This window comes from Camelus dromedarius, chromosome X, assembly GCF_036321535.1.
Source record: "Camelus dromedarius isolate mCamDro1 chromosome X, mCamDro1.pat, whole genome shotgun sequence".
Classification (NCBI taxonomy): domain Eukaryota; kingdom Metazoa; phylum Chordata; class Mammalia; order Artiodactyla; family Camelidae; genus Camelus; species Camelus dromedarius.
In genome coordinates this window covers 7,707,407-7,721,660 of record NC_087472.1, presented here as the reverse complement: position 1 = coordinate 7,721,660, position 14,254 = coordinate 7,707,407, and the positions used below count along the sequence as shown (strand labels likewise).

The following is a 14,254-nucleotide window of genomic DNA, read 5'->3' as shown; positions in this document are numbered from 1 at the left end:
TGGTCTCCTTAGAAAACCATTATGAAAAGGAAGCCAAGAAGAGAAGGAAGAAGCACAAAAGATTCCCCAGAGTAAGGACAAGAACGAGGTAAAGTCTGCGCTCCTGAGAACCTGGTTTAAAAGTATAGGAAATAACCTTGAAACAGACAAATCCCAATGCAGACTCATTAGCCCGAGAGCTAATTTTTACTCTAATTTTGCACCCCCTCCCCTCCCGTCCTAGTCTCCACCATCAGTCTTGTGGATATTCCGAAGAACTGAGGGTTTTATAGACTCTGTAGGGGGTATGAAAAGGATAGGGGACAGTGACGACTTTAATTAAGGCAACTCTCTTCCAGGATTGAGGGGGAAGTGTCTTGGTGCCATCAAATAAACTCCTTGCTTCCTTCTTAAATAAAGACAACCGCAACTTTATCCCTCAAGAACTCGGAGAGGGGAGAGGCCCTCGGGAAAGCTGGTATGGGGGCGGAGGAAGGGCGGCTGCAGTGATCTTGGCAAAACCCGCACCTACCTCTTGAACTACAGTGACTCTTTCGCAGAGCGCCTTCCTGTAATCTAAGCACGACCACCTGGACTACTAATCAGAGGAAAAAGGAAAGGAGGAAAAGGAAGGGAAGGCGGTAAAAAGTCCGCTTTAGTAGATCCAGGCAACGTCGTGAAGAATGAAAAGAATCAAATGAAAACAGGGACTGGAATGGTGCTAAGGGCTGGCTTTTCTGAACACATTTGCACTAGTCTAACTCAGCTCTACATTATAAGGAAATTCCTTGTTTACCATCCTCGTAGGAGGTCCTTAAATATCTGCCTGCGAACTCCGAGGACTGGGCGCTCACTAGTTAGGGGAAGCAGCCTTCCCGGAGGGGGTCCGGCTCGGAGGGCTGGCAGGTTCACTCGTCCGTAACTTCCACCCTGGGGTCTTAGAGTCCCCTCGGATACGGTGCTGACCGAGTGCCATCCTGATTTCACTCGACCGAGTCCGAGCCGCAGCCCACGGTAGGAGCTGCAAGGGCCGGGCAGAGTTCCAGGCGAGAGGGGCCGAGAGGCGTGAGCAGCGCTCCGCCGCGCTGGTCAGAGAAGCGGAGCCGCGGCTCCTTTGTGGGCTGGTCCATCCCCCTCCCGGGTGCACGGCGGGGACATTAGATCTGCGGGGTGATTGATAAGTGCGGGAGAGGGGCCGCCGGCCCTCCCACCCCCTCTCTTCCCTCCTCCTCCCTCCCGCCCTCCTTCCATCCTCCCTCCCCGCTCCCTCCCTCCTTCCTGCCAGAAGCGCTGCCCGGTGGCGAGCGGCTCCAGCGGGGATCTGCCTGCCCTTGGGGGCGCCGCCCGCGCTCGCCGCCGAGCCCTCGCTCCGGGGCCGCGCCGGTCCGAGGCTGTGCCGCCTCCCGCGCCTCCCCGGGTCGCGGATGCTGCGGGCGCCTCCGGGGGAAGCTCGGAGCGGCGCGCTCGCCGGGTAAGTTCTGAGCGCCGGGGACGCCGCGGCGACGCAGCCGGCGAGCGGGCTCGGCGAGGGAAAGGCAGGGGCCTTTCCCGGCCGCCTCCCCCCCCGCGGAGGGAACGGGCGTGGGCAGACGGCGTGATCCGCCGGGGACCGCGCGCGGGCGGCCGCCCTCGATGGCCGCCCCAGCATCGGCTGCCCGGCTCCGGGACCGTCTGCGCGGGCGTGGCTCGGCTCGGGGCGTCGCGCGGCCCCGCGTCGGCAGGGGGAGAGGGCAGGTAGGACTGCGCGAGCGGTCGGCGCCCGGGTCCCGGCCACGGGGGACTCGCTCGGCCCCTCGGTCGCCCGGAAGAGCCCCTGGGGAATGGCGGTGGGCCGGGGCTGGGGAGCGCGGGGAGGAGGCGGCCGCGGGCGGGCGGCGGGGGCGGAGGGCGGCTGCGCCCCGCGGCCGCCTCGGAGACCCGCGCCCGGCTTGACGCGGGAGGATGCGAGCGAGACCGAGGCGGCGGAGTCCCGGTGCAGACCTCCCTCGCCCCGGCGAGGAGAGGGAGCGTCTGCCTTATTTTAGCGTCCGCCTCTGCCTCCCTTGGGCTCCCAGTTCACCCAGAACCTTTCCGCCGCCTTAGAGCCCGCTCTGCCCAGCGGGGTGCGGCGGCCGCTCCGCCCGGGACGCGGGGCCAGAGGAAACTTACTCAAAGTGCTTTATCGGGCTTGAGGCTGATTTGTTCCCAATATCTGTGCTGGGGAAGGCGGCTGTGGAAGGTCAGGGACAAGCAGGAGACGGAGTGGTGGGAGGGTCCGGCGACCCGGAGAGGCCTCTAACCGTGGCAGGAAGATCTGCCACACCCCCGCAGGGTCCCCGGCCCCGCTCCCCCCACCGACTTTCCGCCGCGGTTCCCTCACTCCGCAATGTCCAGATTTCAAGGGGCCCCAGCGGCCCCCATCCATCTACCACCCCTCTCCCTGGAAATTCCTCATCGGCTCTGACCTCAAGGAGTATTGACAGAGTCATCAGTGTCTTGAAGAAAATTACTCTATTTGAGAACTAAAACTCATATTTGGTATTTCACTTTCAAATAGTTTTTTTTTTAAGAACACATTTAGGTAAAACACCACCGCCACTATGTAAGTTTAGGCAGACAGTTCTCTGATTCACACTAAGCAGCAGAGAGTTTTTTTGGGAAACTGCTGGACTGAGACTCAGAATCCCTGGGTTCTGTTTCTAATTTTATAGATTCTTGAACTTAAGCAAGTCAGCACTTCCCCTGGTTGAGGAACGTCCTAATCTAGAAAATGAATCTGATTTCAAAGGTCTTGTCCAGCTCTCATGTTGGCTTCTACTTCAGTGAAATATTAACCTAATTAATAAGTGTTTGTTAAATGAATGACTGAAGGCAAAAACCGTACCTCTCTAGGAACTATGTATATTTAAGATTTGGAAATATGTAGAAACAAATGCCCCTTTGCTATGAAAGGAAGCTTAATGGGGCTGGCCCTGCATCACTCGCTTGTACCTAATGATGCAATTGCCCTGGAGAGGGGGAGGCCAGTACAGGGCTGCCGCCTCCCCCTCTGCGGACAGCTCCTCTCAGTGTGGCCCTTTGGCATAGAGGAGGAAAATGTGAAGACCCGGAAGGAAAGGATGTTGCCCAAGGCAAAGCAAGAACTGCTGGATGGGGAGGGGCTCTTGATGTCTGGCCCTGGGCTCTTACCCAAGGAAAAGGGGAGGGAGGAGAAAGGAAGCCCATGAAAAATTGCAGACAAGACTGCCAGAGCCACAGGTTGCCTCAGTGCCCAAGTTTATAAAGGATCAGAGCCCTTGGGGAGGAAAGAATGGGTGTGGATGGAACAATCCTAGGACCTGAGCTTAGCAGGGAAGGCAGAGAGAAGCAGGGGGCTCAGGAGGCCCCTTTTGCCGATGCGGTGGCTTCTATTCCACACGTGGCCCCGCAGTGGGACCCTGTGTTGACTGCAGCAGGCTGGGACTGAAGAGGCAGGGAAAGCAAGCTAAAGTGTTTGGCGGGACAGGCACGTCGCTTGGTCACTTTCTTTCCCCATTCTCTTTCCTTGCCTACATTTGCTGCCTCTTCTCTCTCATTCCCACCAGAGTCAGCCCCTGGCCCCTCCAGGCGACAGCAGACATTTACAGCTTGCCAATGTACTCCACACCGGGAGACTCCCGGGTCCACGGGACCTTAAGATAATAGAGGAGAAGCGAGATAATGGAGGCCAAAACCCAACACCTGGCCACTAATAACCCCGTGGAGAGGTCATCTGCATCTGACTGAATGTCTGAGCTGGGAGGGCCCTATAGTCCATCCTTTTTGCCAGTGGGGGCGGGAAGATCCAGAAACAAGTGATGTGCCTGGCAGCCGAGCCGGATCTGGAGCCAGGTCTACTGAGCCTCCGGCCAGGACTCCCTTCCTCCCTGCCCTCTTTCTCAGGAGCCAGTCAGTCTTCCTGCTCTGCCGCCTTCTATTCTCCCAGCTTCCCTGCCCCCTGCAGCCTGGGGGGCTTGGGCACCGACCGTGGGCTCCTACTCCCAGCTGACGCTCAGCCTGGCAGTGCCTTCCCGACACCCACTCCTCTTCTCCTTCCTTCAGGCAACAAGCACACGTTTAAACCTCATTATCCGACTAAGTATAAACCTCAGGGGGAGAAGGGTTTTGTTGTTGTTGATCTCAGGCTATAAGCTAATGTTGAACTGGCTTTAGGAAACCAGGCAAATGTCTCTTTGGCCAGTCATCACCCAGAAAGTAATTCTCTCAGTACGGAAACAAAGCTCTGTATGTAAGGCATAACGCCCCTGGGAGAACTCCTCGCCCTCCTACACAGGCGTGCTGGTGCACACACACCCCGCTCTCCATCACCGACAGCATCTGAGCTAGGAGGCTGGCAGGCGGGCCGCAGTCCTGTAGCAAAGAGACACATCTACACACACACACACACACACACACACACGAGCGCGCACGCACACACACATACACACACATTACTGGGAAGATCAGGACCCCTGCTCTGCTCAGGAATCTGGAATGAGAACCCCCGAAGGAATGGCCAGGAGGGAGGGAGAGGTGGGAGGAACCACTTGGAGGGGCCCGAGGAGTCCCGTTGAGGCCAGCCCCTCAGCGAGGCCCCTCCAGGAGAACCCCGTCTCCAAGAGCTTCGCCAGCCGCTTGCCGCCCGCCGGGCTGGAGGTGGGGTAGCTCAGAATCAACTGACGCAGCCGGGATTTGAGCTTTGCGAAGCCACTCGCAGGGAAGGGAAGCATCTGCCCCTCCCTCCCCCACTGCGCGCCCTCGATCCACAGCCTGCCCCCTCCCCCCGTGACGTCACCCCAGCCCTGTCCCGGGGAACCTGCAAAGCCTCTCAAATTCAAACTGCTGGGCGCACTGCTGCCACTGCCCCCGGATTGGAAGTGCGCGCCCAGGCTCGGCCGCCGCCGCCGCCCGCCAACCCGGCCGGCCCGCTTCCCGACCTCCCTGCGCAGTCGCACCCCCGGGTCCCGTCGGCTCAGCGCCCCGCCGCCCCAACCCTCCTCTTCCTCTCCTACCGCCTGCCGGATTTCTAATTTATGCGCATCCCCCAGCAAAAAAATTAAATCTACCAACAGAAAGCAGGGCATCCCTCCGGAAGCGGCGTCTTTTACCTTGCTCTCCCTCTCTTTCTGAAGATGCTAAACTGCTGGCGGACTGCAGAGGAGAGGGGTCCCGTCTTCTCCTGATGTGTGAGTAACCCCCACCCCGCGCTGTCTTTGCTCTTCCACCCTCTCCCCTCCCCCGCCACCAGTCCCCTGATTTTCCCACCCCCTTTTTGCGCAGTTAAAAAAAAAAAGTAAAGCAATTTCTGCCGCGAGCCCAGGATGGGCGAGCCGCCCGAGATCTCTTCAAGATACCCCAGGGGCGGAGGAGATGGGCTGGATTTAGTAGGACAACTCGGTTACTAATGACTCCGCGGCTGGCGGCGACCCGCCGGGAAATCAGGTGCAAGCATGTGTGTGCCGGGACGCGCGTGTGGGTGGGCTGGGGGGAGGGGAGGAGAGCAGAGACCGCCCGGAGAAACGCAGTGATTTCATTCTGCCGTGTTGCCCACTCCCGCATCCTTCCTCCCTCCCACTCCGCCCCCTCGCTTTGCCATTTTAATCGGGCTTCCGTGTCTCTCTCTCCCCCGCATCCTGCTCTCTCCCGCCCCCCTCCCCAAGGTTTGCCTGTAGGTACCTGAGCTGACACCGACGGTGCCTAAAGATGCTGAGCGGCGTTTGGTTCCTCAGTGTGTTAACCGTGGCCGGGATCTTACAGACGGAGAGTCGCAAAACTGCCAAAGACATTTGCAAGATCCGCTGCCTGTGCGAGGAGAAGGAAAACGTGCTGAACATTAACTGCGAAAACAAAGGATTTACAACTGTCAGCCTGCTCCAGCCCCCCCAGTATCGAATCTATCAGCTTTTCCTCAATGGCAACCTCCTGACGAGACTGTACCCGAACGAGTTCGTCAATTACTCCAACGCGGTGACTCTCCACCTCGGTAACAACGGGCTGCAGGAGATCCGGACCGGGGCGTTCAGCGGCCTGAAAACCCTCAAGAGACTGCACCTCAACAACAACAAGCTCGAGGTGCTGAGGGAGGACACCTTCCTGGGCCTGGAGAGCCTCGAGTACCTCCAGGCTGACTACAATTACATCAGCGCCATCGAGGCAGGCGCTTTCAGCAAACTGAATAAGCTCAAAGTGCTCATCCTGAATGACAACCTTCTGCTGTCCCTGCCCAGCAATGTGTTCCGCTTCGTCCTGCTGACCCACTTAGACCTGAGAGGGAACCGGCTGAAAGTGATGCCCTTCGCCGGCGTCCTTGAACACATCGGAGGGATCATGGAGATTCAGCTGGAGGAGAACCCGTGGAATTGCACTTGTGACTTGCTTCCCCTCAAGGCCTGGCTGGACACCATAACTGTTTTTGTCGGGGAGATTGTTTGCGAAACTCCCTTCAGATTGCATGGGAAAGATGTGACCCAACTGACCAGGCAAGACCTCTGTCCCAGAAAGAGTGCCGGTGACGCCAGTCAGAGAGGCAGCCACGCTGACACACACGTCCAGAGGCTGTCGCCGACGGTGAATCCTGCTCTCAACCCCACTAGGGCTCCAAAAGCCAGCCGGCCTCCCAAAATGAGAAATCGTCCGACTCCCCGGGTCACCGTGTCAAAGGACAGGCAGAGCTTTGGACCCATCATGGTGTACCAGACCAAGTCCCCAGTGCCCCTCACCTGCCCCAGTAGCTGTGTCTGCACCTCTCAGAGCTCAGACAACGGTCTCAACGTCAACTGCCAAGAAAGGAAGTTCACGAATATCTCCGACCTGCAGCCCAAACCTACCAGTCCAAAGAAACTCTACCTAACAGGGAACTATCTCCAGACTGTCTATAAGAACGACCTCCTCGAATACAGTTCTTTGGATCTGTTGCATTTAGGGAACAACAGGATCGCAGTCATTCAGGAAGGTGCCTTCACAAACCTGACCAGTTTACGCAGACTTTATCTGAACGGCAATTACCTTGAAGTGCTGTATCCGTCCATGTTCGACGGACTGCAGAGCTTGCAGTATCTCTATTTAGAGTATAATGTCATTAAGGAAATTAAGCCGCTGACCTTCGATGCTTTGATCAACCTACAGCTGCTGTTTCTGAATAACAACCTGCTGCGGTCCTTACCCGATAATATATTTGGGGGCACGGCCCTCACCAGGCTGAACCTGAGAAACAACCACTTTTCTCACCTGCCTGTGAAAGGGGTCCTGGACCAGCTTCCAGCTTTCATCCAGATAGATCTGCAAGAGAACCCGTGGGACTGCACCTGTGACATCATGGGGCTGAAGGACTGGACAGAGCACGCCAATTCCCCCGTCATCATCAATGAGGTGACCTGTGAATCTCCCGCCAAGCACGCAGGGGAGATACTGAAGTTTCTGGGGAGGGAGGCGATCTGTCCAGACAGTCCCAACTTGTCAGACGGAACCATTTTGTCTATGAATCACAACACAGACACACCTCGCTCGCTCAGTGTGTCTCCCAGTTCCTATCCTGAACTCCACACTGAAGTTCCACTCTCCGTCTTAATTTTAGGCTTGCTCGTTGTCTTTATCTTATCTGTCTGTTTCGGGGCTGGTTTATTCGTCTTTGTCCTGAAACGCCGAAAGGGGGTGCCAAGTGTTCCCAGGAGTGCCAACAACTTAGACGTGAGTTCCTTCCAGTTACAGTATGGGTCTTACAACACTGAGACTCAGGAGAAAGCCGACGGCCACGTCTATAATTACATCCCTCCGCCTGTGGGTCAGATGTGCCAAAACCCCATCTACATGCAGAAGGAAGGAGACCCAGTGGCCTATTACCGCAACCTGCAAGAGTTCAGTTACAGCAACCTGGAGGAGAAAAAAGAAGAGCCAGCCACACTTGCTTACACGATAAGTGCCACTGAGTTGCTGGAAAAGCAGGCCACACCAAGAGAGCCCGAGCTGTTGTATCAGAACATCGCCGAGCGGGTCAAGGAGCTCCCGAGCGCAGGGCTCGTCCACTATAACTTTTGTACCTTACCTAAAAGGCAGTTCGCCCCTTCGTATGAATCTCGACGCCAAAACCAAGACAGAATCAATAAAACCGTTTTGTATGGAACTCCCAGGAAATGCTTTGTGGGGCAGTCCAAACCAGACCACCCTTTACTGCAAGCTAAGCCGCAGTCAGAACCAGACTACCTCGAAGTTCTGGAAAAACAAACTGCAATCAGTCAGCTGTGAAGGGAAATCATTTAGAACCCTCTGGCATCAAAGGCTGCTGCTCCAAACTGTTGGAAGCACTGCATTTGCTTTTGTGTTTGTTTGTGTTCTCCCTTTCCCAGCCTCAGTGGAGGACTCTGAAAATGTTTGGGGGATGGGGTGAAGCAATGATCCTGCTTTTTCAAGTTTTCCTTTAAATTATTTCTCTCTGGCTCTCCCCACCCCCACCTGTCTTTTCCCTTCTCTCCTTAGGAACCACCGTTGAACATGAATTTTTTTCATGTATGTTGTTTATGGTTTTGTTCCTTCTTTCTTCTTTTATTTTTCCAGTGTGGGAATGGGAAGAGGAGATTATAGTGAATGAAGAAAAGAGTAAGCGAACTTTCCAATGAAAGTGGATATTTAGTGTATTTTGTCGAAGATCTCCAAAGATCTTTTGAGACTATAAATTCCTTTGTAAATAATGATATATGGTATTTCCGTCTTCAGTTACCAAGTATAGCCACTAGGCATCACTTCTTCGTGTTAAAGTGCCTTTGCACTTTAAGTACCTTACTTAAATGTTGCTTTTAGCTTTGATAAATTGACATATTTTAATGTGTTGTATTTTTGAAATTGAAAACACTGTAAAATAGATTGAACTGTCAGCTATATTAAGTCAACGTACAGTTTGCTTGAGTTATAGAAACCAGCCTGTCATCAAATGATTCTAGTTGTAGGACTTTATAGACTTAACTGTAAAATATTTCCTTTCCTTTGGGTTTGTTCTAAGTGATTTTATTTAAGTCAACTAAGGGGATTTAACAGTGGACTAGAGGTAATAAACCGCCTCAGTTGGGATTAGTAATTCATTAATAAAATATATTTAACCCAATATCAGAGTGAATTGAACAATTAATGCCCTTCCGTAAATCATTATTTTACACTAACATGGTCAGTGTTTTAGATTATTTTCCTAATTAAGAATACATTACACAACTTGTAATATATTTTTTCTGCATTAAATTAGATATTTTTATATATTTAATGAAAGAGTCTGTATTTCTAACTTTTTAATTGAAATTAATATTTTTTCTGCCTATCGAAACATTTTCTATAAACACAACCAGTAGAGGCCGCCACACACCTCATTTAATAAAGACATATGAGCCATTAAATACTTTGAAGGAAGACTTCAAAGGTGAGATTGAAACTTCCCAAGTAAGTTCTCTGCAAATTCAAGGCGGCAGAGACAAATGTATATGTTACTTTCTGTTTCTTTTAGGATCAAAGATTAGACTCAGAAACTTTCTCAATTTTCACATTTTCAGAGAAAGCAGCGTTTCCCTCTTGAGTTTATGGAAGTATTAACGGGGTGCTATCAAATCATGTACTATTTGCATCTCCAACCCGATTAATAAGTACCTAAACTAAGAAAGTAGGCGTCTTTTTTCTTCTGCCTTCTTAAGGCATGTGTTACTTGAATTTTCCCTTGTCAGCTTGAGCAACCTTTCCGCTTTGGTCTTAGCATTAAAATGATTTTAACTAACCAAGTCTATATAACATTTACGAAGCCTTAATAGCCTGTAGATAATTTTTAGATGCAAGTATTATTGTGTGATTTAAACAAACAGCCCTTCTTTACAACAAAAAATAGTTTTGTTTTGTCTATTGTAAATCCTTATGCAACTGGGAGGGTGATCTGCATATAAAGTAGTCCAGCTTTTCAGTTCCTTATTAAAGCAATTGATGGCGTCTGAAAGAAGCACACTGTTTCCTTTTCATAAATAGGTTACTGCACATAATAATCCTTTATTATCATGTGGAGATTGAAGTGGATCCTGATAACTTACTTTTAAAGCTTTAAAATGACTAATAGTATATTGTCTGTCACCATAAACAATTCATGTGATAGGCTTTCAATTAGAAATTACTTAAATCCAAATTATTTGGATTAACAACTACTGGTGCAAAGTAGTTTTTTTTTAAACAATAGAAGGTAATTGTGTAGATAGAACTGCAAAGGGCATTCAGGGAAAAAAAAATGCCTTTAATACCCTAAAATCTCTGAATATCTGCAGTGACAAGCTAACACGTTAATTCTTTGATTAGAAATCATAATTACTATTTAAATCCATTAGATCAAAGTTGAAAATGGTGGGCTGGAATGACCTACAAGAAAGCTGATGTGCAGAGATTTTACATTTCATAGAAGAGGAGCAGGAGTACACGCTAGTTGAACTTGGAGCTAGCTCCTGGAAACCACCTCCTCTTGTGTACGTGTAAGACGTTCCAACATCCTGCTGCGGCTGCCCTCGTTGGGTGCGAGGATAAGTACAGAATACAGAGCTAGGCAAATTAGTCTGCGTATTCTATTAAGATCATTTTGGGTCTAAATTGTATGACTAGAACTACTAATGCAGTGACTCCAGTGTTCTTATTCTCCTGAAAATCGTCATTCTTGTAAAATGCCATTATGCATAGAAAAACGAATCCATTCATCTTAAACAGAGATCGCTTACTATTCGTTTAGTTACATGATTTTAAAGAGGCCTCCTGGAAGAACTCAGATTCATAAACTTTCTTGCTTAATAATTATAGTTTAATTTTAGATTATCATGCTTCTTCGATTTGTATTTTATTTTGTATTAGGTTTTTAAGATGAAATCATTTGAACGTGGTCCAGACTATTTCATTTAAAGGCATCATACACCACATACTTGGAAGCTTTATTTTCTAATGCAGTCAACAAACACTTTATTAACATATTAACATCCCCACTGACTATATTGTTTTGCTTTGTCCACCGAAGTGCTTTCAAACGTATTTTATTTTAGGATTTTTATTTTTATCTTCTACAGCTGGATTTTGCTATTCCACTTTTATTTCACATGCAGCTTGTAATGGGTGTGAGCGTCAGCACAGTGAAATGGTTCCAGCCAACAGAACACCATCTCCCCTGGCCCGGCCTGGAACAGATCTGTATGTCTGGCAAATGGTAATTCCCCTTGATTCTAGCTCTTGATTAGTTGTTTCCACTGTTTCTGAATATGCCTGTGTCTCAGTTTGTACTGAGACACTCAGAAGCACCATTTCTCATTCTGGACACGATTGCCAAAAGTCTAATTTGGTTCTGGACTTTGGTCAACCTGTGTGCCTTGTCTGTTCCTTCTAGTAGTTGGTGAATAAGGAAATGACCCTTTGGTTTCCTCTGCTTTGTCCTCTGACCTCTAAGGTGGTTTAATTTTCCTACATATTCCTATGTCATCAAGGGCTCAATATTTTATGGATTTTACAAAAAGCGCGTAAGCAACAAGAGGGAGATTCTGTGACTCTTCAGACTCTGGAAATTCGTTTTGACTGTACACGTTCCAGAAACATACTGGATTGGATGCTAGAGTGAAGAAAGCCTGCCAGACAGTTCTCCCAGTGGAACCATTTCTTCATTCATTCGCTAAATGCTTATTGAGGCTTGCTTCCTGGGTGCCGGGCGCTATGCTGTGTGCTGACGGGCACACAGACGCAGTAGCCAGGGTCTCTGCGCCACCTCCCCCACTCCCCCACAGGGAGCTTAGTGCGCATAAAGGAGAACCTTATCTGAATGACAATCACCCAGAGTAAACGGTGGGAACAGTAAGTAGTGCAAAAATTTCAGTTTTTAAAGGTGATTCTGTGCAGTGAAGTAGAAAACTGATATATCATAAGCTAGCTGCTGTGTGACCACCATCATCTCTTTAGACTTACATGGCTAGAAAGGAAAAAGCCCCACAAAAATAGAATAAAACAAATTTCTGCAGGATACGGCCCAATATTATGGCCTGAAGAAAACTATATGTTTGTGCTATCTAAAGATCTATGTTGTAACGATGACTCTCAAAACTGTAAATACAAAATCGCAAACATACTTACATTTTCTGGAATATCCATGTTTTAGAGGCAATATTTACTTTACATTTCAGTGGCTTAAAATATAACATTTCGGCTTAAGTGTCTTTTACAAATACAATAAGACACCTAAATCCTGAGAGAGAAAATCAGTTACTGTATATAGGCGTACTTTGCTTCTCACAATGGTTGTGCAAAAAGTCCCACGTACACTGAAGTTTTGTAAGTTAAACTGTGTTTTAAACGCATTAGGGGAGCTGCCATTTAGAGGAAACTTGTGAATCCTTTTATAAAGCCGAAAACCATTTTATAATACAAATGATCACTCTCTAACTTTTCTGGTTTGTATGTCTGGAATTTCACTTTGCTTAAAACGGAGCCCACCTGCAGAATAAGAGTGTGTTTTGCCAATGCCGCTTGTGCTACCAGACTCTTGGTTGCTAAGGGCTTACCCTTGAAAATCGGCTGCAGTTTTGTGTGAATTGAGCTATTGAGCGGTTCCGTGATGGCGCAGTAACATTCCCGAACATACACGAACATTCCTGAGCAGCCAACCCATTTCAACTCCACTGAACACAGGACTCTTCTGCCCAGCAGCGCCTCCTCTCTCAGACGTGGCCATGATTCATTAGAGGGTAGACTGACTCCTGTATTCACATCCTATAACGTGCTTAGAGTCACAGGTTTTTATAATACATATATGTTATTCTGTAAACATAGTGAATTGCATGTGTGTTGGAATTTTTTAGCAGCATTTTAGCTTGAAAGTACTTGTACAAAGACTGTTAGATTTAGTTGCAAGTAATTGTTCTCAAGTTATTGGAATAAATGGCAAATGAAATAAGCTCTCGTGTAAATAGACTTCTGTGCCAAATAGTGACCTTGTTTCAAAAACTGAATGTCATATTTTGGGCTGTTAATAGGCAATATGAAATATGGAAAATGTGATCAAATGACATGTTTATTAGATAAGCTGTTTATAGTTATTTTATTCTGTAGTTAGCATTCAGTTAATAAATAAATATTTACTAAAAACGAACATTTGATAAGTTAGAAAAATTCTTTAGAATCCTGAGAGGAATTAATGACAAAGTATTACTGGAACCATCTTCTTTGCCTTGCTATATATTGTTCAAATGTTTACAAATTTAGGTCTTTTATATATGATCATAATTTACATATTAAAGGTAAAATGAGCCTTAAAAAACATATTAATACTTTTCCATTAATGTTCATTAGTATCTGACTTAAAAAACTGAAGGTAAAAAGAACAATAAAAGCAGAGATGTCTCTCTAGGAATTGAAAGAAAGTTCGATTTCCCACTCCCACCCCGGCCACACAGCAGCCTATGATTTTTCATTATAAAATTCTAATATTATACGTGATCTAATAAATTTGCATTTGTAAAATAAGAGACAGATTGACATGCAAATCCAAGGAAAAGAAATTATGAATTCATTAAAGGAGATGTTATCACTGTTGTCCCAAAGACTAGAGTCAAAACAAATGAGAGAGATGGAGAAAGGGAGAGAGAAAGAGGGACAGAGAAAGAGGGGGAGAGTGAGAGAGCGAGAGCGAGCTGCATTTGTTACTGTAATTGTGGTAACATTATAGCAATGTGCCTTATTTGGCTATTTGCATTGGTTAAACATTGAAATATATCTGCCAGGTATGCTCCATTCACAAATGTATAACATAACCAAGGATTTAAGAGTCGTGTGATGGACAAGAGGACTTGAAACAAATTATCTTCTCTTGAGACTATTAACTTGCTATATGCACAATATATTCAGTTTATTCATGTGACCTTCACAGGTTGGTAAAACAATTGGAGTACCCTCATTTTAGAGTGTTTTATTAAAGAATGAGAGAGTTGATGCTTAGTACACTAGATTATCTGATCCTTTAGAAAGATGAGTTGAAGTGGAATGGAAATGAAAGTAATGTACAGCTCCCCATTCTGAACACATGTAATATAGAACACCAGCAAGTCAGATGTCTGTTGATATTTGAAAAAGACCATCAAAATAGATGTTGTCATTACTGAATGGGGGCTGGAAATGCACCTGATCTGTGTTTCCCTGGGCAATCACTATGTGGTTAGTTATACATCATTTTTATTCATTTGATTTTCAAATATTATTTTAGGTGTGCTATCAGCATTACCCTAAAAAGGAATATTTGAGCTAATTA

General features: G+C 48.1%; 1 protein-coding gene across 4 annotated transcripts; it reads left to right on the top strand.

The window, feature by feature from the left end:
- Positions 1 to 1,293: 1,293 nt before the first annotated feature.
- On the top strand, positions 1,294 to 9,940 carry SLITRK2 (SLIT and NTRK like family member 2). 4 transcript variants are annotated; one of them, XM_064482979.1, is made up of 4 exons: positions 1,294 to 1,450; positions 5,109 to 5,162; positions 5,257 to 5,428; positions 5,637 to 9,940. In XM_064482979.1, the coding sequence occupies exon 4, from the start codon at positions 5,680 to 5,682 to the stop codon at positions 8,215 to 8,217; it is 2,538 nt and encodes an 845-aa protein (XP_064339049.1). In that variant the 5' UTR covers positions 1,294 to 1,450; positions 5,109 to 5,162; positions 5,257 to 5,428; positions 5,637 to 5,679; the 3' UTR covers positions 8,218 to 9,940. The 4 variants fall into 4 exon arrangements, with proteins under 4 accessions (XP_064339049.1, XP_064339048.1, XP_064339051.1 ...); XM_064482978.1 differs by having other exon boundaries at positions 5,049 to 5,162; XM_064482981.1 differs by lacking the exon at positions 1,294 to 1,450 and having other exon boundaries at positions 4,143 to 5,162; positions 5,257 to 5,418.
- The last annotated feature ends 4,314 nt before the right edge of the window (positions 9,941 to 14,254 follow it).

What these genes read in the sequence shown, in the direction of transcription:
- SLITRK2 (XM_064482979.1), top strand. Translation starts at nt 5,680, where the DNA reads ATGCTGAGCGGCGTTTGGTTCCTCAGTGTGTTAACCGTGGCCGGGATC.